This window comes from Mustelus asterias, chromosome 23, assembly GCF_964213995.1.
Source record: "Mustelus asterias chromosome 23, sMusAst1.hap1.1, whole genome shotgun sequence".
Classification (NCBI taxonomy): domain Eukaryota; kingdom Metazoa; phylum Chordata; class Chondrichthyes; order Carcharhiniformes; family Triakidae; genus Mustelus; species Mustelus asterias.
In genome coordinates, this window is record NC_135823.1 from 11,415,212 (window position 1) to 11,439,180 (window position 23,969).

Here is a 23,969-nt window from a genome sequence, read left to right on the forward strand (position 1 = left end):
TGCCACTGCTTTCTAAATGCTTCACTATAAAATCCTTGATAATGGATTTGAGAATTTTCCCCACTACCGATGTTTAACTTACTGGTCTATAATTCCCTGTTTTCTCTCTACCTCCCTTTTTGAATATTGAATCTGCAGGGACTGTTCCAGAATCTATAGAATCCTGGAAGATGACCACCAATGCATCCACTATTTCTAGAGCCACTTCCTTAAACACTCTGGGATGTAGATTATTAGGAGATTTATCCTCCTTTGGTCCCAACAATTTTCCCAGCACCATTTCTCTACTAATATTGACCTCCTTCAGTTCTTCCCTCTCACTAAATCTTGCATTTTCCAACATTTCTGATATCTGATTTGTGTTCTCTTTCATGAAGGCGGAACAAATATATGTATTCAGTTGCTCAGCCATTTCTTTGTCCCCTATTATACATTGCCCTGTTTCTGTCTGTAGGGGACCTACATTTGGCTTCACCAACCTCTTTCTTTTCATGTATCTATAGAAACTCTTAGTGTCAGTCTTTATGTTCCCTGCAAGCTTACTTTTGTACTGTATTTTCCCCTTCTTAATCAATCCCTTAGTCCTCCTTTGCTGAATTCTAAACCGTTCCCAATCCTCAGACCTATTACTTTTCCTGGCCAATCTGTATGCTTCTTCCTTGGATCGGATACTATCTCTAATTTCCTTTGTAAGCGATACCCATTTTGCTTTTGCACCAGACAGGAATAAACAGTTGCTGTAGTTCCCCCATGTTTTCCTTGAATGTTTGCCACTGCCTATCCACTATCATCCCTTTAAGTAACTCTCCCCAATCTATCAAGGCCAATTCACGCCTCATATCTTCATAGTTTCCTTTATTAAGGTTCAGCATCCGAGTCTCCGAATCAACTATTTTCACTCTCCATCTTGATAAAAAATTCTATCATGTTATGGTCACTCATCCCCAAGGGGTCTTGTACAGCTAGATTGGCAATGATTCCCTTCTCATTACCCAGTACCCAGTCTAAGATGGTCTGCTCTCTAGTTGGTTCCTCCACATATTGATCAAGAAAACCATCCCAAATACACTCCAGGAATTCCTCCTCTACGGCATTGTGGCTAATTTGATTTGCCCAATCTATGTGCAGATTACAATCACCCATGATCACTGATATTCCCTTATCACATGCATCTCTAATTTTGTGTTTTATGCCATTCCCAATATCACCACTGCAGTTTGGGGTTTTATGTATGTGACACCCACTAATGTTTTTTGCCCCTTGGTATTTCTCAACTCTACCCATACCGACTCCACATTGTCAGAGCTAATATCCTTTCTCACTATTGTGTTAATCTCCTCTTTAACCAGCAACCACCACCTTTTCCTTTATGGCTGTCCTTCCTAAATATTGAATACTCTGGGACATTCAGTTCCCAACCCTGGTCACCCTGCAACCATGTCTCCGTAATCCCAATTATATCGTACCCGTTTACATCCATCTGCGCGATTAGTTCATCCACTTTATTGCAAACGCTCCGTGCATTAAGGCACAGAGCCTTTAAGCTTGCCTTTTTAACATTGTTTGTCTCGCTCCCAATATTTTTCTCTATAGCCCTGTTTGAATTTTGTCATTGGTTTCTCTGCCTATCATTTTTCTTATTTCCTTTCCTACCTTTTGTTTTTGTCCTTGCTCCCTCCTTCTCTGATTCCTTACATAGGTTCCCATCCCCATGGCATATGGGTTTAAACCCTCCGTGACCGCTCTTGCAAACAGTCCCCCTAGGACATCAGTCCCAGTCTTGCCCAGGTGTAACCCGTCCAATTTGTACAGGTCCCACCTCCCCCAGAACCGGTCCCAATGCCCCAAGAATCTGAAACCCTCCCCCTGACGCCATCTCTTCAGCCAAGTATTTATCTGACATATCCTGTCATTTCTACTCTGACTAGTACGTGGCACTGGTAGTAACCCACAGATCAGTACCTTTAGAGTCTGATTTCTTAACTTTCTTCCCAGCTCCCTGTATTCTGCTTTTAGGACCTCATCCCTTTTTTTACCCATGTCTTTTGTACCGATGTGTACCACGACCACTGACTTGTTCACGCCCCCCCCCCTCCCTCCAGAATGTCCTGTACCCGCTCCGAGACGTTCTTGACCCCCGCACCAGGGAGGCAACATACCATTCTGGAGTCTCATTTGTAGCCACAGACACACCTGTCTATTCTCCTTACAATTGAGTCCCCTATAACTATTGCACTGGCACACATTTTACCCCTCCCCTCTGCAGCAGAACCAACCATGGTGCAATGAGTTTGGCTGCTGCTGCTTTCCCCTGAACACTATCCAAAGTGATATATTTGTTTTGTTGGGGAATGGCACAGGAGATTCCTGCACTACCTGCCTATCTCTTTTGCTCTGTCTGACAGTCACCCATTCCCTTCCTGTCTGCGGAGTTTGAGCCTGCAGTGTGACCGCCTCTCTATATGTGCTATCCATGATACTTTCTGCCTTGTGGATGCCCCACAGTGTCCCCAGCCGCCGCTCCAGCTCTGAAACTCAAGCTTCCAGGAACTGTAGCTGGAGACGCTTCCTGCACACATGCTGACCCGGGGGACTGGAACTGTCCCCAGCCTGCCACATGGAGCAAGAGGAGGCAAACCACGGCTTGGAGCGCTCCTATCATGTTTTAGCCCTTTAAATTAAACTTTGAAAGATGTTTTGTTTCAGATTATATCCAATTCTCTAGGGCCCTTCGTTCCTGCTCCTCGTTACTACTGAATATAAACTTTACAAACTATAATCCACAGAAATTACCTCTAAGACTACTGGTGATAAAATTATTACTTACCTGACCTTTCTACTTACCAATCAGCTGTTTCACTTGTGTCATCGAGTACTGAAGCGGGGCAAGACTACACCTTGCTTTTATCTCCTCACAATGCCCTTTTTTTTGGTTAGAGGAGGGAGGGAGGGAGCGAATCAATATTGTGGCCAGGCCAGTCAACTCAATTGGTCTATCTCAATATTTATGCTCCACATGAGTCACCACCCCTCTTCCTCCCCTCTCATCAGCTTATCCTTCTATTCCTTTCTCCCTCATGTATGTATCTAGCTTCCCCTTCAATGTATTCATGCTATTCACCTCAACCACTCGCTGTGGTAGTGAGTTCCACATTCTCACCACTCGCTGAGTAAAGAGGTTTCTCCTGAAATCCCTATTGGATTACTGAACCCCTTCATAATCTTAAAGACCTCCATCAGGTGGCCCTTCAGTCTTCTCTTTTCAAGGGAAAAGCAGCCCCAGCCTTTCCTGAGGGTTAAATGCTCTCAGTTCTGGGATTATTCTTGTGAATCTTTGTTGCCCCTTCTCCAGTGTCTCTATTTTCTTTTTCTAAATGGAGATCACAAATGTTGACAGTGCTCCCAATGCAGTCTAACCCTGGGTCTAAACAAGTTGATCATAACCTCCCTGCTTTTCAATTCTATCCTTCCAGAAAGGAATCCTATATATGGGCCCCACACTTCAGGAAAGATGTGAAGTTCTGAGAGGGGGTGCAGAGGAGATTTATGAGAATGGCTCCCGGGATGAGGGACTTCAGTGAGTTGGAGAGACTGGAGCAGCTGAAATTTCTCTCTTTAGATCAGTCAGGAATTAAGGTTGGGATTGGGGCCATTTGGCTAATTGAATCCATGCCAGCTCTCCGTAGATCAAACCATTACCCCATTCCATCCCCAAATTCTTTGGGTTTATTTCCTTCAATTACCCATCCAATTTCCTTTTGGAAAGATTCCATCATCTCTGCTTCTCCCTCCCTCATAGGAATTGGGTTCTAGGTATTTGCCACTTGGTTCAAATGCAAATGAACCCAGAGAGCCCAGAAGGAGGCCATTCCACCCATTGTGCCTATGCTGGCACTTTATTCACCGAAGAGAGGAACATGGGGGATGTTGAGGTTAGGGAAGAGTGTGTGAATACTCTCAGGCAAGTCAATATAATGAAGAAGGAAGGGTTGGGTGTTTTAAAATGCATTAAGGTGGACAAGTCACCAGATTGGATCTATCCCAGGATAGATGTGGAAGGCAAGGGAGGAATTGGCTGAGAATTTAACAGATATCTGTGCATCCTCTTTCGCCACTGGCGAGATTTCAGAGGATTGGAGAATGGCCAATGTTGTTCCTTTGTTTAAGGGAAACTGAGATAATCCAGGCAATTACAGGTCAGCGGAGGGGAAGCTGTTGGAGAAGATTCTGAGACAGGATTTATTTGCATTTAGAAGTGAGTGGATTTGTTAGTGACAGGCAGCATGGTTTTGTACGGGGAAGGTCATGTCCAACCAACCCAAATTAGTTTTTTGAAGAGGTGACAAGAATGATTCATGAGGGAAAGGCTGTGGATGTTTTCTACATGGACTTTAGTAAGGCATTTGACAAGGTCCCTTATGGCAGGCTGGTACAAAAGGTAAAGTCTCATGGGATCTGGGGTGTGGTGGCTAGTTGGATACAGAACTGACTTGAACGTAGTGGTGGAAGGGTGCTTTTCAAAATGGAGATCAGTAACTACTGTGGTATTCCACAGGGATCAGTGCTGGGACCTTTGCCATTTGTAGTAGATATAAATGATCTGGAAAAAAATGGGGGGGGATCTGCTTGGTAAGTTTGCAAATGACACAAAAGATGACACAAAAATTGGCAGAGTTGCAAATAGTAACAAGGATTTTCAAAGGATACAGCAGGATATAGATAGATTGCAGACTTGGGCAGAAATATGGCAGATGGAGATTAATCCAGACAAACGCGATGTGATACATTTTCATAGAATCCTAGAATCTTTGCAGTGCGGTAGGACGCCATTCAGCCCATCGAGTCTATACCGACCACAATCCCATCCAGGCCCTCTTCCCGGAACCCCACATATTTACCCTGCTAATCCTCTGACGCTAAGTGGCAATTTAGTATTTGGCAATCAACCTAACCTGCACATCTGTGGACTGTGGAACGAAACCGGAGCACCTTGAGGAAACTCATGCAGACATGGGGAGAACGTGCAAACTCCACACAGTGACCTGAGGCCGGAATTGAACCCGGGTCCCTGTGCCACCGTGCCACCTGTCCACATTTTGGAAGATTAGATTCAGGTGTGAATTATACAGTAAACAGCACTGACATACAGAGGGATCTGGGCGTAAAGGTCCACAGATCCCTGAAAGCGGCAACACAGGTGAATAAGGTGGTCAAGAAGGCATGTGGCATGCTTGCCTTCATCGGCCAGGACATCGAGTATAAAAGTTGGCAAGTTATGTCACAGTTGTATAAAACTTAAGTTAGGCCGCATTTGGAATATTGCGTGCAGTTCTATCATCACACTACCAGAAGGACGTGGATCTTTGGAGAGAGTGCAAAGAAGGTTTACCAGGGTGTTGCCTGGTCTGGAGGGTTTTGGGTATGAGGAGAGATTGGATAAATTTGGATTGTTTTTACTGGAAAGACAGAGGATGAGGAGTGATGTTCAAAATTATGAGAGGCATAGATAAGGTGGATAGTCAGAGGCTTTCTCCTAGGATGAAAGGGTCGACTACAAGGGGACACAGGTTTAAGGTGAAAGGTGGTAAGTTTTGGGGCGACGTACAAGGTTTTTCACTCATAGAGGGTGGTGGGTGTCTGGAACGCACTGCCAGTGGAGGTGGTGGAAACAGACACATTAGCAACGTTCAAGGTGTACCTTGATAGAGGTATGAACAGGAGGCGAACAGAGGGATAGACATGTGTATTGGCACAGGCTTGGTGCGCAGAAGGGCCTGTTCCTGTGCTGTATTGTTCTTTGCACATTCTAAGTAACAAGGTCAAGGAAGACATCTTAAACTCTAATGTGACTGGAGCTTTATTTTAAAAATGAATGCTGTATTCACGTAAATGTTTGTGGAAACTGCCTAGATGGCAGAAATTGTTTAAACTAAGAATTTCTTCTGTCATTTTGATAATGCCGCACAGTCTGTTTTAACCCTTGTACGGTGGACTCAAGAATTGCAAGTAGATTTGTTGTTAGTAATATTTATTCACACACACAATGATTAATGACCCACAAATTCAACATGAAGTTATCTTACAGAATAGTACAGTTCCAGTCCAATACCAGACCTTGACTTGACTTTTGCGTGACTGGCAAGTATTGGCCTTTATCCGCGTGATATCTGGCTCTGATCTTCCTTCCTTTGGTGTGGTGGCTCTCCTCGTGCTGGTCGTTGCGGGCGATGGTCACCGTTGTTGTCGTTTGTTCGTTCATTGGGGAAAGAGAGAGATTCTTCTGTTGTGCAGCACATTTTATACCTCATTGGTTTCGCGCCTTTTTTGGTTATTGCCAATCAATCGATCAAAGTTTCATCACCCTGATCAATAAAGTCCAATCAGGTGCTGCCACACCGATCTCTGGGTGAGTATCCAACAGCTATGCCTGTAGGTGCTGGAGGCACGTAGGTCACATATCTCCCTCTCAAATAAGGGGTTAAGGCACCCCTGTGTCTGGTAAACAAGATGTGGAGATGCTGGCGTTGGACTGGGATCAGCACAGTAAGAAGTCTCACAACACCAGGTTTAAAGTCCAACAGGTTTATTTGGTAGCACGAGCTTTTGGAGCACTGCCCCTTCATCAGGTGAGTGGAGGATTGGGTTCACAAACAGGGCATATATAGACATAGACTCAATTTACAAGATAATGGTTGGAATGCGAGTCTTAACAAGTAATCAAGTCTTTATAGGTGCAGACAATGCGCGTGGAGAGAGGGTTAAGCACAGGTTAGAGAGGTGTGAATTGTTTCCAGCCAGGACAGTTAGTGAGATTTTGCAAGCCTAGGCAAGTCGTGGGGGTTACAGATAATGTGATATGAACCCAAGATCCCGGTTGAGGCCATCCTCATGCATGTGGAACTTGGCTATCAGTTTTTGCTCTGCGATTCTGCGTTGTCGTGTGTCTTGAAGGCCACCTTGGAGAACACTTACCCGAAGATTGGAGGCTGAATAGCCTCGACTGCTGAGGTGTTCCCCCCGACTGGAAGGGAACACGCCTGCTTGGTGATTGTCACCACTCGACAGGATAAAATAAATGTCTTTCATCAGCTTTTGTGGATCATTTCAGTGGAAATGTGCTCTCCGAATCTCAAAGAGCATCAGCCCACTGGAAGCAAAGTCGTGAGACCGGCCAGTCCAGCAGAAATAAACCCTCCGACCCTCCTACTTCACCAACTGCCAGAATGAACATGGTTCAGTCCTGGATGCGATCAACAGCGGCAATAACAGCAGAATCCAACCCCTGTCATCACTTGTGAACTCTCTGGTGTCTCAGAAGGTAGGATGGCCGAGTGAATCCCTGTCCACACTGAGAGCAAGTGAACGGTCTCTCCCCAGTGTGAATCCGTTCATGTACCCGCAGGTTACATGACGTTCTGAACCTCTTTGTGCAGTGAGAGCAGCTGAACGGTCTCTCCTCAGTGTGAATGCGCTGGTGGAACATCAGTTCCTGAGGTCTTTTGAAGCTGCTCCCACAGTCAGAGCATTTAAAGGGTCTCTCATTGGTGTGAGTGACTTTGTGTCTCAACAGGTTGGATAACTGAGTGAATCCCTTCCCACACACAGAGCAGGTGAATGGCCTCTCATCAGTGTGAACTTGTTGGTGTGTCCGAAGGCTGGATAACCTAATGAATCCCTCCCCACACTGAGAGCAGGTGAACGGTCTCTCTCCAGTGTGACCCCGTTGGTGTGTCCGAAGGCTGGATAACCGAGTGAATCCCTTCCCACACACAGAGCAGCTGAACGGCCTCTCCCCAGTGTGAACTGATTGATGTGTCTGAAGGTTGTATAACCGAGTGAATCCCTTCCCACACACAGAACAAGTGAACGGTCTCTCTCCAGTGTGACTGCGACGGTGAGATTCCAGCTGAGATGGGCGCACGTATCCTTTCCCACAGTCTCCACATTTCCACCGTTTTTCCATGGTGCGGGTGTCCTTGTGTCTCTCCAGATCAGACTATCAGTTCAAGCCTCACACAGAACACCTGTATGAACTATCTCCGTTGTGAAGTGAGCAATGTGTTTTTTAGGCTGGGTGCTGGATTTAAAAATTCCACAGTCAGTGCACTGGAACACTCTCACTCAGGTGTATGTGTGTGATTATCCAGTCACGCTGATGTCGAAAACTTTCTGAAGCAGACAGAACTGAAAAGCATTTATCCTTCTGGATTTAAAGGCCGATGATATTCAGGTCCCAATGAATTGAGAGACTTTATCAGATGTTGATCTGAAGTTTGGTTTCAGATTTCTGTCTGTAAAACCTCAACTTCTGATATCACCAAGACATCTTTTCAAAGCGACAGACTGGACAAATCTTTCTCCTTCTAGATTTAAAGGCCGATGACATTCAGGTCCCAAGGAATATGACTTTTGTCAGATCTAGATGTGACGTTTGAGATTTCTACTATGATCTTCTTTCAATATCCTATAAAATGAGTTTACACAAGTCATCAGTGTCAGCACAGGATAGAAATTCAGATCAGACAATTCTAGTTTCTATAGAAGATTCTTTCCTCTCTCATTCCCCAAAAGTTGTAAATCTCCATCCCACACACTCTCCCTCCATTCTCACTCTGCTGTATCTAATATTCACCCTCCCAATTCTCCTGAAGGTGCTGATTCAGGCAGATTGACACATCCATGCTCACAGCTTCATGCCCTGGACACAGAGTGCTGAAAATCTCCATGCAGGCTGCCAGATATATGTCCCTGTGACTAGATTAAAAATGTGTTTAATTGATAGGATTGTTTCAGATGGTGAAAATACAGCATAATAGAGTCATAGATTCATAGAGGTTTACAGCATGGAAACAGGCCATTTGGCCCTACTTGTCCATACTGCTCCTTTTTTTGAAGCCCCTAAGCTAGTCCCAATTGCCTGCATTTGGCCCATATCCCTCTACACACATCTTACCCATGTAACTGTCTGAATGCTTTCGTACCTGCCTCTGGCAGCTTGTTCCAGACACTCACCACCGTCTGTGTGAAAAAATTGCCCCTCTGGACCCTTTTGTATCTCTCCCCCCTCACCTTAAACCTATGCCCTCTAGTTTTAGACCCCCCTACCTTTGAGAAAAGATATTGACTTTCTCGCTGATCTCTGCCCCTCATTATTTTATAGAGCTCTACAAGATCACCCCTCAGCCTTCTACGCTCCAGAGAAAAAAGTCCCAGTCTATCAAGCCTCTCCTTACAACTCAAACCATCAAGTCCCGGTAACATCCTAATAAATCTCTTCTGCACTTTCTAGTTTAATAATATCCTTTCTATAATCATAGAAACCCTACAGTGCAGAAACAGGCCATTTGGCCCATCGAGTCTGCACCGACCACAATCCCACCCAGGCCCTACCCCCATATTCCTACATATTTACCCACTAATCCCTCTAACCTACACATCTCAGGACACTAAGGGACAATTTTAGCATGGCCAATCAACCTAACCCGCACATCTTTGGACTGTGGGAGGAAACCGGAGCACCCGGAGGAAACCCACACAGACACGAGGAGAATGTGCAAACTCCACACAGACAGTGACCCAAGCCAGGAATTTGCTAACCACTGTGCTACCGTGCCGCCCAGTGGGTGACCAGAATTGCACACAGTATTCCAAGTGTGGTCTTACCAATGTCTTGTACAACTTCAACAAGATGTCCCAGCTCCTGTATTCCAAGCATGCCGAATGCCTTCTTCATCACTCTGTCCACCTGTGACTCCACTTTCAAGGAGCTATGAACCTGTACTCCTAGATCTCTTTGTTCGTAACTCTCCCCAACGCCCTACCATTAACTGAGTATGTTCCTGCAAGTCAACAATTTTCCCCCAATATGAGAAGAAAAGGGGAGAAAAGAAAGTGTTTTACCTCAGATGTTGGCGATAGGAGGAAGTTTGATTCTGTCTGAAGCTCAATCTTCATTCAGAGACAGGAGCAGCAGCGGCTTTGTTGATAACAATGGACGAAGCTCCGTGCAACCACTGAAACAAGGCCCGGACTATGATTGGTTGGAGGACCAGCGCCCATCTGGTCGTCCACGTGTTGCTATTGGTTAATCTCCCGCATGTAGACAATGAGGGGGCGGAGCCCGGGCACACGTGGGGGGTGGGCGGGGCTTTGACTGGCAGTTGCGCTGCGCTGGTATCCAATCCGCAGTGTTTTGCTTCTGTAACCAGTGATATTGCTGCCAATAGGACGCTGTGTGCTTGGAACGCCCCTCTGAGTCATCGTGACGGCACAATGAAGCCCTGTCTGAATCAGCCAATAGCAATCACTCTGCTCCACGGTGACGTCTCCGGGTTCAGGTCGCGGACCCGGGAGCCCCGCCCCCATCCATTGTTCCCCAGTCTGTACATTCCACACATCTTTAATCCAGTCATAGAGACATATATCTGTCTGGCAGTCTGCATGGAGATTTTCAGCTCTCTGAGTCCAGGACAGGATGTGGAGATGTCGGCGTTGGAACACAGTAAGAAGTCTCAGAACACCAGGTTTAAGTCCAACAGGTTTATTTGGTAGAAGAAGCTTTCGGAATGTCGTTCCTTCTTCATGTGAGTGAAGAGTTGTGTTCACAAACAGGGCACATATAGATACAAACTCAAATTTACAAGATAATGTTTGGAATGCAGGTCTTTACAGGTAATCAAGTCTTTACAGGTACAGACAATGTGAGTGGAGAGAAGGTTAAGCACAGGTTAAAGAGGTGTGAATTGTCTCCAGCCAAGACAGTTAGTGAGATTTTGCAAGCCCAGGCAAGTCATGCGGCTTACAGATAGTGTGACATGAACCCAAGATCCCGGTTGAGGCCGCCCTCATGTGTGCGGAACTTGGCTATCAGTTTTTGCTCGGCGATTCTGCGTTTTCGTGTGTCGTGAAGGTCGCCTTGGAGAACGCTTAGCCGAAGATCAGAGGCTCACCAGTTCACCAGATTCTCTATCTCATCCCTGTACTCTGTCTCGTATTATTTGAACTCTGACCCACTATGGTGGTGTCATCAGCAAACTTGAAAATCAAGTTGGAAGGGAATTTGACCACACAGTCATACGTGTATAAGGAGTATAGTAGGGGGCTGAGAACACAGCTTTGTGGGGCACTGGTATTGAGGATGATCATGGAAGAGGTGTTGTTGCCTATGCTTGCTGATTGTGGTCTGTGGGTTAGGAAGTTCAGGATCCAGTCGCACAGGGAGAAGCCAAGGCCTAGGCCTAGTTTGGAGATGAGTTTCGTAGGAATAATGGTGTTGAAAGCTGAGCTTTAGTCAATAAATAGGAGTCTAACATAGATGTCTTTGTTATCTAGATGTTCTAGGGTTGAGTGCAGGACCAGCGAGATGGCGTCTGCTGTGAACCTTTTGCGGTGGTAGGCAAACTGTAGTGGATCCAGACAGTCCGGAAGGCTGGAATTGATTTGTGCCAGGACTAACCTTTCGAAGCACTTCATAATGATGAATGTCGGAGCCAGCAGACGATAGTCATTAAGGCATGCTGCTTGGTTTTTCTTTGGTACCGGGATGATGGTTGTCTTCTTAAAGCAGATAGGGACCTCAGATTTTTGTAGAGGTTGAAGATATGTGCGAATACCCCCGCCAGTTGATCCATGCAGGATCTGAGTGCTCATCCGGGAAATTGCTTTCCGTGGGTTGGCCTTGGAGAAAGCTGCTCTGAAATCTGCAATGGTGACCTCCGATACAGTTTAATCCGAGGCTTTCAGGGTAGAGGGCATGCTCTTGCTCAAAACAAGCATAGAATGCATTGAGCTCATCAGGGAGAGGTGCGTTGGAGCCAGCGATTGTACATGCCTTTATCTTGTAGCCTGTTATGTCTTGCAGACCTTGCCATAGTCGGCAGGGGTCGGTGTGGCCAGCCTAGACTCTAACTTGGTCCAGCACTGTCTTTTGGCATCTTTGATGGATCTCCTTAGATTGTATCTGGCTTTCTTGGATAGTAAGGAGTCTAACAACACCAGGTTAAAGTCCAACAGGTTTATTTGGTAGCAAACGCCACTAGCTTTCGGAGCGCTGCTCCTTTGTCAGGCGAGTCTGTGGGAGTTGTGGGAGCCAACTGAGGAAAAGCAGTCATCTGTCCAAAGCTTGAGAAGGCAGTGGAACCTTCACAGAGAGAAAGATGTCTGTTAAGTGCCAGTGTAAATTCTAAGTAAATTCCAGAGGGTTGTGGCATACCTTTAGGTTGGTCCCTAAAGAAAGTGAATAAACCTTCAATATTTCCTAAGATAAAGCAACTATTGGGAGATGTTAGGGATTAGAGATAGTTTTAAGTAAGTAATATGTGTCTTTGTGTGTGGTAGGAATAAGATATGGCTTTAAGGTTTTCCTTTCATTTTGTGTTTTCAGAAGGGTGAAGCTTGGATTTGGTTTCACTTTAGAGTGGGGCCTGTGGGTCTGGGCTGTTGTTCCACCACCTGCATTTTAAAGAAGGTTTTACAACACTTGTATAGAAGAGCTGGGTTATCAAAATCTGTAACAAATCCGTGTGTTTCCCAACCAGAAACCATGGATGAACAGGGATATCAGTCCAGGTCTGAGGCGTTCAAGTCAGGCGACACTAACCTATACAAGAAAGCCAGATACGCTCTAAGGAGATCCATCAAAGATGCCAAAAGACAGTACTGGACCAAGCTGGAGTCCCAGGCTGGCCACACCGACCCCTGCCGATTTATGGCAAGGTCTACAAGACATATCAGGCTACAAGATGAAGGCATGTACAATCGCCGGCTCCAACGCACCCCTCCCTGATGAGCTCAATGCATTCTACGCCTGTTTTGAGCAAGAGGTCAGCAAGAGCATGCCCTCCACCCTGAATGAACCTGTATCTGGGGTCACCATTGCAGATGTCAGAGCAGCTTTCTCCAAGGTCAACCCACGGAAAGTGACTGGCCTGGATTGGGTACCTGGACGTGCACTCAGATCCTGCGCAGACCAGCTGGCGGGGGTATTCACAGACATCTTCAGCCTCTCTTTACAACAATCTGAGGTCCCTATCTGCTTCAAGAAGACGACCATCATCCCGGTACCTAAGAAAATCCAAGCAGCGTGCCTTAATGACTATCGGCCAGTGGCTCGGACATCCATCATTATGAAGTCCTTCGAAAGGTTAGTCATGGCATGAATCAGTTCCAGCCTCCCGGACTACCTAGATCCACTACAGTTTGCCTATCGCCACAACAGGTCGACAGCAGACGCCATCTCCCTGGCCCTGCACTCAATCCTGGAACACCTATATAACAAGAACACCTTTGTCAGACTCCGAGTTATTGACTACAACTCAGCCTTCAACACTATTATTCCCATGAAACTCAACTCCAACCTCTGGCCTGGGCCTCCCTCTGCAACTGGATCCTGAACATCCTAACTCACAGACCACAATCAATAAGGATTGGCAACAACACCTCCTCCACGATCATCCTCAACACCGGTGCCCCACAAGGCTGTGTTCTCAGCCCCCTACTATACTCCTTATACACCTTTGACTGTGTGGCCAAATTCCCCTCCAATTCGATTTTCAAGTTTGCTGACAACACCACCATAGTGGGTCGGATCTCAAAAAATGACGAAACAGAGTACAGGAATGAGATAGAGAACCTGGTGCGGCAACAATAATCTCTCCCTCAATGTCAACAAAATGAAGGAGATTGTCATAGACTTCGGGAAACATAAAGGAGAACATGCCCCTGTCTACATCAATGGGAATGATGTAGAAAGGATCAAGAGTTTCAAGTTTTTAGGCGTCCAGATCACCAACAACGTGTCCTAGTCCCCCCATGCTGACACTATAGTTAAGAAAGCCCACCAACGCCTCTCAAAAGACGAAGGAAATTTGGCATTTCAGGTACGACTCTCACCAACTTTTACAGATGCACCATAGAAAGCATTCTTTCTGGTTGTATCACAGCTTGGTATGGCTCCTGCTCTGCCCAAGACCGCAAGGAACTACAAAAGATCGTAAATGTAGCCCAATCCATCACACAAACCAGCATCCCATCCATTGGCTCTGTCTACACTCCCGCTGCCTCGGCAAAGCAGCCAGCATAATTAAGGACCCCACACACCACGGACGTTCTTTCTTCCACCTTCCTTTGGAAAAAAGATACAAAAGTCTGAGGTCGCGTTCCAACCGACTCAAGAACAGCTTCTTCCCTGCTGCTGTCAGACTTTTGAATGGACTTACCTTACATTAAGGTGATCTTTCTCTACACTCTAGCTATGACTGTAACACTACATTCTGCATTCTCTCCTTTCCTTCCCTATGAATGGTATGTTTTGTATGTATAGCGCATAAAAACCAATACTTTTCACTGTATGTTAATACATGTGACAATAATAAATCAAATCAAATCAAAAGGGTTAGTTGCTTAGGGATGTTAAAGCAAAGTGGAGAAAAAAATGGTGCTGTTGCCGAGCAACAGGATGCCTGCAGCAACACAGGGAGAAACAGAACAGCAGTTTGAGTTCAGTTGATGTGAGAGACAGGATGAGGAGATCGCAGTCTAAATGTCTCTCTTTCTCTGGATGGAAATGCTATCCCATTGCTCAGGGGATAAGTTTACTGATCTTATATGTGTAGCACTGAAGTTACAGTAACAGCGAATTTAGAGGGTTCTGGATCTCAGGGAGATTCCAATTTTTCAGTGATTCTCTGGGAAAAGAAGTCTTTTTGAAACAGTATCAGCTGAACCCTGGGTGTGGAAATAGAAGCCCAGCTTCAGTGGAATTGGATCTATAGAGATTACTGCTGGGGGTGAGAGGGAAAAGGGAGTTTGAATTTTTTTTTCTCCTGATGTCTGAATTGAAAATCTTTCTAGTGTGTTGTTATCTAGTGTAGTGTAGTTACTGTTTCTTCTTCAATAAATGTTTCATCCTTTTGTTTAAACATGTAACAGTTGTTCCCCATGTATCTGTTCAGCAAATACTCTCCAACTTTCTAAACACAATAACAATAGTGATCGATCAAGCCAGGTTCCATCCTGGGATCTGCCTTGTCCAATTATAACAATAGCTGGGATTGGAACAATATGGGGGCTCTTTGCAGGATCAGGAATCCTGCAATTTCAGTGGGATCTGTGAATCCTCGACGAATTGAGTGTGTGGAGGTGGAGTTGCTGGGCACAGGAACAGGATTTACTGTGAAGTCATTACACGGGCTGGGATTTCAAAATGGCTTTGACTGTTGCTGAGACTTTTCTGGGAGGGGAAGATGATCTCTCGCTCTCCAAGGGCAGCCTGACTCTCTGATTAAAGGGACAGTGTCTTTGTTCTGTTGTGCTCCAGAATCATATTGCAAATCAGTCAGATTAGTTGAAGAACCTTAATTGAGACAATTCAGGAATAATTAATCAATAGATGCATCAGTAAGACTGGAACACCTGCAACACAAAGTTTGTAATGTTTTATGTTTTGTAATTACAAATAATTAACATTCGATTTGAAATACATGAACCAAAATCCAGAGAATTGTAAAATGGTGCCTTTCCAGCCAGAATGGGGAGATAAGGTGTGGGCTCCTCAAAGCTTTTAATACCCTGACAAGATACATCAAGTTAGTAATGAATACGGCCTCATTCAAACTGTCTGATCTTTCAGGAGGCCTTTGTTTTAAAACATCAGGAGCTGCCAGCTGGTGTCAGGAGACAGTTATAAGTCAGCAGACAGTTAAGTTAACCAATTATTGTTCGACACTTAGGCTAACTCAAGAAAAGAGTCATAGCTTAATGGAAGCATTGTCTTTTTTGTTAAGGTGAAACAAAACTAGGATGTATTAACACATTCCAAACCCAAGGGATGGATCAAGGCACACATTAGGAAGGCAAATGTAATGTTGTCATTTATCTCAAGAGGCTTGGAATACAAAAGCAGGGATGTACTTCTGAGGCTTTATAAAGCACTGGTTAGGCCCCATTTGGAGTACTGTGAGCAATTTTGGGCCCCACACCTCAGGAAGGACATACTGGCACTGGAGCGGGTCCAGCGGAGATTCACACGGATGATCCCAGGAATGGTAGGCCTGACATACGATGAACGTCTGAGGATCATGGGATTGTATTCGTTGGAGTTTAGGAGGTTGAGGGGAGATCTGATAGAAACTTACAAGATAATGAACGGCTTAGATAGGATGGACGTAGGGAAGTTGTTTCCATTAACAGGGGAGACTAGGACGCGGGGGCACAGCCTTAGAATAAAAGGGAGTCACTTTAGAACAGAGATGAGGAGAAATTTCTTCAGCCAGAGAGTGGTGGGTCTGTGGAATTCATTGCCACAGAGGGTTGTGGAGGCCGAGACGTTGAGCGTCTTCAAGACAGAAATTGATAAATTCTTGATTTCTCGAGGAATTAAGGGCTATGGGGAGAGAGCGGGTAAATGGAGTTGAAATCAACCATGATTGAATGGTGGAGTGGACTCGATGGGCCGAATGGCCTTACTTCTGCTCCTTGGTCTTATGGTCTTATTCACACTCACAAGCATGTAAGGTAGCAAGGCAGAGCAAGAATGGAAAGGAAGCACAAATTGAGTTATTTGAAAAAAAAACAAGATATTGGTATTAATTCACGTGAATAGAGCCCAGTAAGTCAATGCCCAATGAAGGTTCTTTCTGGTGGCTTTGCCTGACTGAATTCCTGGTCTTTGTCCAAAGACGTTGGCATAGTGATTAGCACTGTTGCCTCACAGCACCACGGGCCTGGGTTCAATTCCGGCCTCGGGTCACTGTGCAGAGTTTGCACATTCTCCCTGTGTCTGCATGGGTTTCCTCCAGGTGCTCCGGTTTCCTCCCACAGTCTGAAAGACATGCTGGTTAGGTGCATTGGCCATGCTAAATTCTCCCTCAGTGTACCCGAACAGGTGCCGGAGTGTGGCGACTAGGGGATTTTCACAGTAACTTCATTGCAGTGTTAATGTAAGCCTACTTGTGACAATAATAATGAACTTAAACTTTGAACTCAGTTGTAGGCTGAAGATGCAGCAAAATGTTCCTGTACTCTGGGAATTCTGTAGGTGAAATATGGGATTCTTTCTGGAGATCCAACTTTGCAAGAGGTGAAGGTCAGAGGCAGGCTGCCAGGCTGGAATCCAGTTTTCTCTTGAGGTTAAACTGCAGCTGAAGATGGAATCCAAAACCCTGAGGCTGGGAGCCCGAGGCAGCCAGTCGCAGGGTGACTAAATGGGGCCCCCTTGCTGAAATCTTTGTGGCCATTGGCATCATTATTGGAGATTGGGACTTTGCAACTAGGTGCCTTTGTTCTTAACTGGCTGGGGCAGACAGCCTGTCTGCATTGTGGCTGTGGCATTGTGTGGGCTGGGCTGGATGTTGATGCGATGCAAGGTGTGTTACACTCCAGGACATCTGAGGCGTTCGCCATTGTTCATTTTGAAACTGCTCAGAAACGTCCGGAAACCAGCATGTGACCAGTTGGAGCCAACTTGTTATCTTAGCATTTTGGAAAACATTTAAAATAAAGGCTTTATAAAATAGTCCAGCTGATGCAGATATATATTTACTTCTTCGTGTCTTGACTGTGACATAATATAAATTGAAACTTTTTTTCTTTTTAACTTGTTACCTTTCTAGCTCTTATTGGTTAACAAATCTTTTCAATTTACCAAGTGTTCATTTTGGCTGAATAGTTACATATTGCAAAACATGACTTGTTTTTCAATGGGAAATTATTGCAAACAACATTGGATAAAATAACCTATCATTTGTGAACTTGCTGGTGTTTCTGGAGGTGGGATAGCTGAGTGAATCCCTTCCCACACACAGAGCAGGTGAACGGTCTCTCCCCAGTGTGAACTCGCTCATGCTTCAACAAGTTGGATGAGTGACTGAATCCCTTCCCACACTGAGAACAGGTAAATGGCCTCTCCCCAGTGTGAACTCGCTGGTGTGACAACAGGTTGGATGAATCAGTGAATCTCTTCCCACATTGGGAACAGGTGAATGGTCTCTCCCCGATGTGAACTTGCTGGTGTGTCTGTAGGTGAGATGACTGAGTGAATCCCTTCCCACACATAGAGCAAGGGAACGGCCTCTCTCCAGTGTGAAGTCGCTGGTGTCTCAGCAGGGTAGATGAATCAGTGAAACCCTTCCTACAACTGGAGCAGGTGAATGGCCTCTCCCCAGTGTGACTGCGTCGATGTCTTTCCAGCAAAGATGGAGATCTCAATTTTTTCCCACAGTCCCTACATTTCCACGGTTTCTCCATGGTGCAGATGTCCCTGTGGATCTCCAGGTTTGATGATCAGTTGAAGCCTCGTCCACACACACAACTCAGTCTCTCCCCACTGTGAATGTTTTTTCAGACTGTGTAACTGGTTAAAGTCTTTTCCACAGTCAATACACTGGAACACTCTCACTTGGGTGTGTCTCGGTGGTTTTCCAGTCACATTGATGTTTAAAACCTTCAGAAGCAGATAGAAGAGAGAAACATTTCACCTTCTTGACACGTAGTTTGAGATTTCTGTCTATAAATCCTCACTATCTGATATCCTGTAAAAGGCATTTACAAAATTCATCACTGTTAGTACAGGATAGAAATTCAGAACAGACAATTCTAGTTTCTTTCATTTCCCAAAAGCTGTAAATCTCCATCCCACACGCTCTCCCTCCATTCTCTGCTGTATCTAATATTCACCCTCCCAATTCACCTGAAGGTGCGGATTCAGGCAGATTGACAGACTCATGCACCCCGATTCTCCACACATTTATTGCATGAACAATTAATGCAATACACTGTGAGAATCAGGGATGAGAGAAAGGTATTCTTGATATTCTTGAATCTGTCCTGATGAGTGAAGATCAAAAGCTTCAACAGCACATCCCTCTTTCAGCAATACTCAAGTTCAGTATGACCAAGTGACAAATAATATTACAACATTGGAAAGGATAATCAAAACACCTTATAGCGAACCACAAATATATCTAATCTGTATTACACCAGACATATGTCTGTCCTCTATTAAGATAAATGCAAAATACTGCAGATGCTGGAATCTGAAACAAAAACAGACAAAAGCTGGAAAATCTCAGCAGGTCTGACAACATCTGTGGAGAGAGAATAGAGCCAATGTTTCAAGTCCAGATCATCTAGACTCAAAACGGTGGCGCTGTCCTGTATTAATTTACTGTCCCCTTGAATGTCAGCCATCTCCTGGGAAAACCAGCCTTTTAATTGTGAATATTAGGAAAGAGACCATCCTTTTAGCCAGACAATTTTTTTTGTTTATATATACAATTCAATCCAATCAAAGTCCAATTCAAAGTCTCAGCAAGTGAGACATTCCCGATCCAAGCTGACAAGACAGGCCTCTCACTTCCTGTCCTGGGCTTGATCTACATGATCCAAGCTGATTGGAGCAGGCATTGCACCTTCTCCAAGGTTTGATCTCATTTGCATCTTAGCCAAAAGGCCGAGATACTGCTTTAAAAAATTGCTTCAAATGAAGCCTCAGTGTAACCTCATGACGTCAACCAAGTGCAGAAAGTGTAGAACTGGATCATTGGGACCTCTTTAGGGGCAGGTGCAACCTGTACAAAAAGGACGGGTTTCACTTAAATCCCAGGGGGACCAATATTTTGGCGGGAATTTCTGGAGGTTACTGGGGACGGTTTAAACTAGAATGGTTGGGGGGTGGGAATCAAAATGTGGTGACTGGGAGAGAGGAGGTTAGAGTAAAAATAAGTGGGGCTGGTCGGCAGTTTTTGTTTCAGATTCCAGCATCTGCAGTATTTTGCGTTTACCTTAATATAGGACAGACATGTGAGGGAGGATAGGCAGGTGAAGGGGAAGGGGAGCTCTCAGACTGAAGGATTGAGGTGTGTTTATTTTAATGCAAGGAGTATAGTGAACAAAATGGATGAGCTTAGAGCATGGATTGGATTGGATTGGATAGGTAACTGGCTGTCTGATCGAAGACAGAGGGTGGTGGTCGATGGAAAATTTTCGGATTGGAGGCAGGTTGCTAGCGGAGTGCCGCAGGGATCAGTGCTTGGTCCTCTGCTCTTTGTGATTTTTATTAATGACTTAGAGGAGGGGGCTGAAGGGTGGATCAGTAAATTTGCTGATGACACCAAGATTGGTGGAGTAGTGGATGAGGTGGAGGGCTGTTGTAGGCTGCAAAGAGACATAGATAGGATGCAAAGCTGGACTGAAAAATGGCAAATGGAGTTTAACCCTGATAAATGTGAGGTGATTCATTTTGGTAGGACTAATTTAAATGTGGATTACAGGGTCAAAGGTAGGGTTCTGAAGACTGTGGAGGAACAGAGAGATCTTGGGGTTCATATCCACAGATCTCTAAAGGTTGCCACTCAAGTGGATAGAGCTATGAAGAAGGCCTATAGTGTGTTAGCTTTTATTAACAGGGGGTTGGAGTTTAAGAGCCGTGGGGTTATGCTGCAACTGTACAGGACCTTGGTGAGACCACATTTGGAATATTGTGTGCAGTTCTGGTCACCTCACTATAAGAAGGATGTGGAAGCACTGGAAAGAGTGCAGAGGAGATTTACCAGGATGCTGCCTGGTTTGGAGGGCAGGTCTTGTGAGGAAAGGTTGAGGGAGCTACGGCTGTTCTCTCTGGAGCGGAGGAGGCTGAGGGGAGACTTAATAGAGGTTTATAAAATGATGAAAGGGATAGATAGAGTGAACGTTCAAAGACTATTTCCTCGGGTGGATGGAGCTATTACAAGGGGGCATAACTATAGGGTTCGTGGTGGGAGATACAGGAAGGATATCAGAGGTAGGTTCTTTACGCAGAGAGTGGTTGGGGTGTGGAATGGACTGCCTGCAGTGATAGTGGAGTCAGACACTTTAGGAACATTTAAGCGGTTATTGGATAGGCACATGGAGCACACCAGGATGATAGGGAGTGGGATAGCTTGATCTTGGTTTCAGATAAAGCTCGGCACAACATCGTGGGCCGAAGGGCCTGTTCTGTGCCGTACTGTTCTATGTTCTATGGATCACTGCTTGGAAGTGAGATGTGGTGGCCATTACAGAGACTTGGTTATCTCAGGGTCAGGACTGGGTACTTCAAGTGCTGGGTTTCAGATGTTTCAGGAGGGACAGGGAAGGAGGCAAAAAAGGTGGGGGAGTGGCACTGTTGATCAGGGATAGTGTCACAGCTGTAGAAAAGATGGATGCCACGGAAGGATTGTCTACGGAATCTCTGTGGGTGGAGGTTAGGAACAGGAAGGGGTTGGTAACTTTACTGGGTGTTTTCTATAGGCCGCCCAATAGTAGCAGAGATGTGGAGGAGCAGATTGGGAAGCAGATTCTGGAGAGATGTGATAATAACAGAGTGGTCGTGATGGGAGATTTTAATTTCCCAAATATCCATTGGAATATCCCTAGGGTAAGGGGTTTAGATGGAGAGGAGTTTGTTAGGTGTGTTCAGGAGAGCTTCCTGACACTGTATGTGGATAAGCTTACAAGAGGAGAGGCTGTGCTTGATTTGATATTAGGGAATGAACCTGGGCAGGTGTCAGATCTATCAGTGGGAGAGCATTTTGGAGATAGTGATCATAACTCATAGAAATCATAGAAACCCTACAATGCAGAAGGAGGCCATTCGGCCCATCGAGTCTGCACCGACCACAGTCCCACCCAGGCCCTACCCCCACATATTTACCCACTAATCCCTCTAACCTACGCATCCCAGGACTCTAAGGGGCAATTTTTAACCTGGCCAATCAACCTAACCCGCACATCTTTGGACTGTGGGAGGGGAGATCCTCTAACCTACGCAATTTTTAACCTGGCCAATCAACCTAACCCGCACATCTTTGGACTGTGGGAGGGGAGATCCTCTAACCTACGCATCCCTCCTCTAACCTACGCATCCCAGGACTCTAAGGGGCAATTTTTAACCTGGCCAATCAACCTAACCCGCACATCTTTGGACTGTGGGAGGGGAGATCCTATGAGGAGAGGCTGAGGGATTTGGGATTGTTTTCGCTGGAAAGGCGGCGGCTAAGAGGGGATCTTATTGAAACATATAAGATGATTAGAGGTTTAGATAGGGTGGATAGTGATAGCCTTTTTCCTCTGATGGAGAAATCCAGCACGAGGGGGCATGGCTTTAAATTGAGGGGGGGTAGTTATAGAACCGATGTCAGGGGTAGGTTCTTTACCCAGAGGGTGGTGAGGGATTGGAATGCCCTGCCAGCATCAGTAGTAAATGCGCCTAGTTTGGGGGCGTTTAAGAGATCCGTAGATAGGTTCATGGACGAAAAGAAATTGGTTTAGGTTGGAGGGTCACAGTTTTTTTTTTTAACTGGTCGGTGCAACATCGTGGGCCGAAGGGCCTGTTCTGCGCTGTAATGTTCTATGTTCTATGTTCTATGAAACCGGAGCACCCGGAGGAAACCCACGCAGACACGAGGAGAATGTGCAAACTCCACACAGACAGTGACCCGAGCCGGGAATCGAACCCGGGACCCTGGAGCTGTGAAGCAGCAGTGCTAACCACTGTGCTACCGTGCCGCCCACTCTATCTCCTTTACACTAGCATTGGAGAGAGATAGGATCAGCCGAGCTAGGAAAGTGTTTATCTGGAGTAAGGGCAACTATGATGCTATTAGGCAGGAAATTAGAGGCATAAATTGGAAGGAGGTTTTGTCAGGGAAATGTACGGAAGAAATGTGGCAAATTTTCAAGGAAAATTTGTCTGGAGCTCTGCACGGCAATGTTCCTGTGCGACAGGGGAATTATGGTAGGTTACAGGAACCGTGGTGCACAAAAGCTGCAACGGATTTAGTCAGGAAGAAAAGAAAAGCCGACAAAAGGTTCAGGGAGCTAGGTAATGTTAGAAATCTAGAAGAGTATACGACTAGTAGGAAGGAACTAAAGAGGGAAATTAGAAGAGCCAGGAGGGGACATGAGAAGGCCTTGGCAGACAGGATAAAGGAAAACCCCAAGGCATTCTACAAGTATGTGAAGAGCAAGAGGGTAAGATGTGAAGGAGTAGGACCTATCAAATGTGACGGTGGGAAAGTCTGTATTGAACCGGTTGAAATAGCAGAGGTACTCAATGAATACTTTGCTTCAGTATTCACAGTGGAAAAGGATCTTGGTAGTTGCAGTGCAGACTTGCAGTGGACTGAGAAGATTGAGCATGTGGGCATTAGGAAAGAGGATGTGTTGGAGCTGTTGTAAAGTATCAAGTTGTGGAATCGGCTGCCGGTAGTGGTGGTGGAAGCAGATTCGATTGAGTCTTTTAAGAGACTTTTGGATAGGTTCATGGAGGTTAGTAAGATAGAGGGTTATAGATGAGCCTGGAAGGTAAGGAAATTGTTCGGCGCAACTTGTGGGCCGAAGAGCCTGTTTGTGCTGTAGCTTTTCTATGTTCTATGTTCTAATGTTGATACTACACTTGATCTTAGCCAAAAGGCCGAGAAGCGACAGACAAATGTGTCAAGCTAATGGATGTCAATGTCTTTGAGAGAGAGAGAGAGAGACATGGGCCAACCTTTCCAGAGTCTGCACCCTCCCTGGATTCACTTCCTTTCCCTTCAGTTGCTGCAAGTCACCAGTTTCCCCCAGAATAAGAAAAGAAATCGAAAGGTGGAGAAAAGAAAGTGTTTTACTCACAGATGTGGGCGACAGGAAGAAGTTTCAGTCTGTCTGAAGCTCAACCTTCATTCACACAAAGCCCGCGCTCTGATTGGCTGGAGGACTAGAGTCCTTCCGGTCCTCCAATCATTCCTATTGGCTAACGCCTCTGCATGTTGGTCAAGGGGTGGGCTCGACCCCTGCCCCTCTTCCCCTTTCCCTTGGACATGCGCAGTCCCGGGCCGGGACGGAGGGGGAGATCACTGAGCGGCTTCTCGCTCTGGCCGGAGCCATCAGCTGGTTGCCTGGAAACCTTGGCTCGAGGAGACCCGGGGAGGGGGGAGCAGCGGGAGGGGGCGGGGCTCCTGTGTCCGGGCACC

At 45.7% G+C, this 23,969-nt stretch overlaps 1 protein-coding gene across 1 annotated transcript; it reads right to left on the bottom strand.

Moving 5' to 3' along the window:
- Window positions 1-6,032: 6,032 nt before the first annotated feature.
- Window positions 6,033-23,673, bottom strand: LOC144510520 (uncharacterized). Its single transcript, XM_078240012.1, has 3 exons — window positions 23,629-23,673; window positions 17,741-18,527; window positions 6,033-7,880 (listed from the first exon to the last, which is right to left on the bottom strand). Exons 2-3 carry the CDS (start codon window positions 18,241-18,243, stop codon window positions 7,289-7,291), a joined length of 1,095 nt encoding a protein of 364 aa, XP_078096138.1. The 5' UTR covers window positions 18,244-18,527; window positions 23,629-23,673; the 3' UTR covers window positions 6,033-7,288.
- Between the last annotated feature and the right edge of the window lie 296 nt (window positions 23,674-23,969).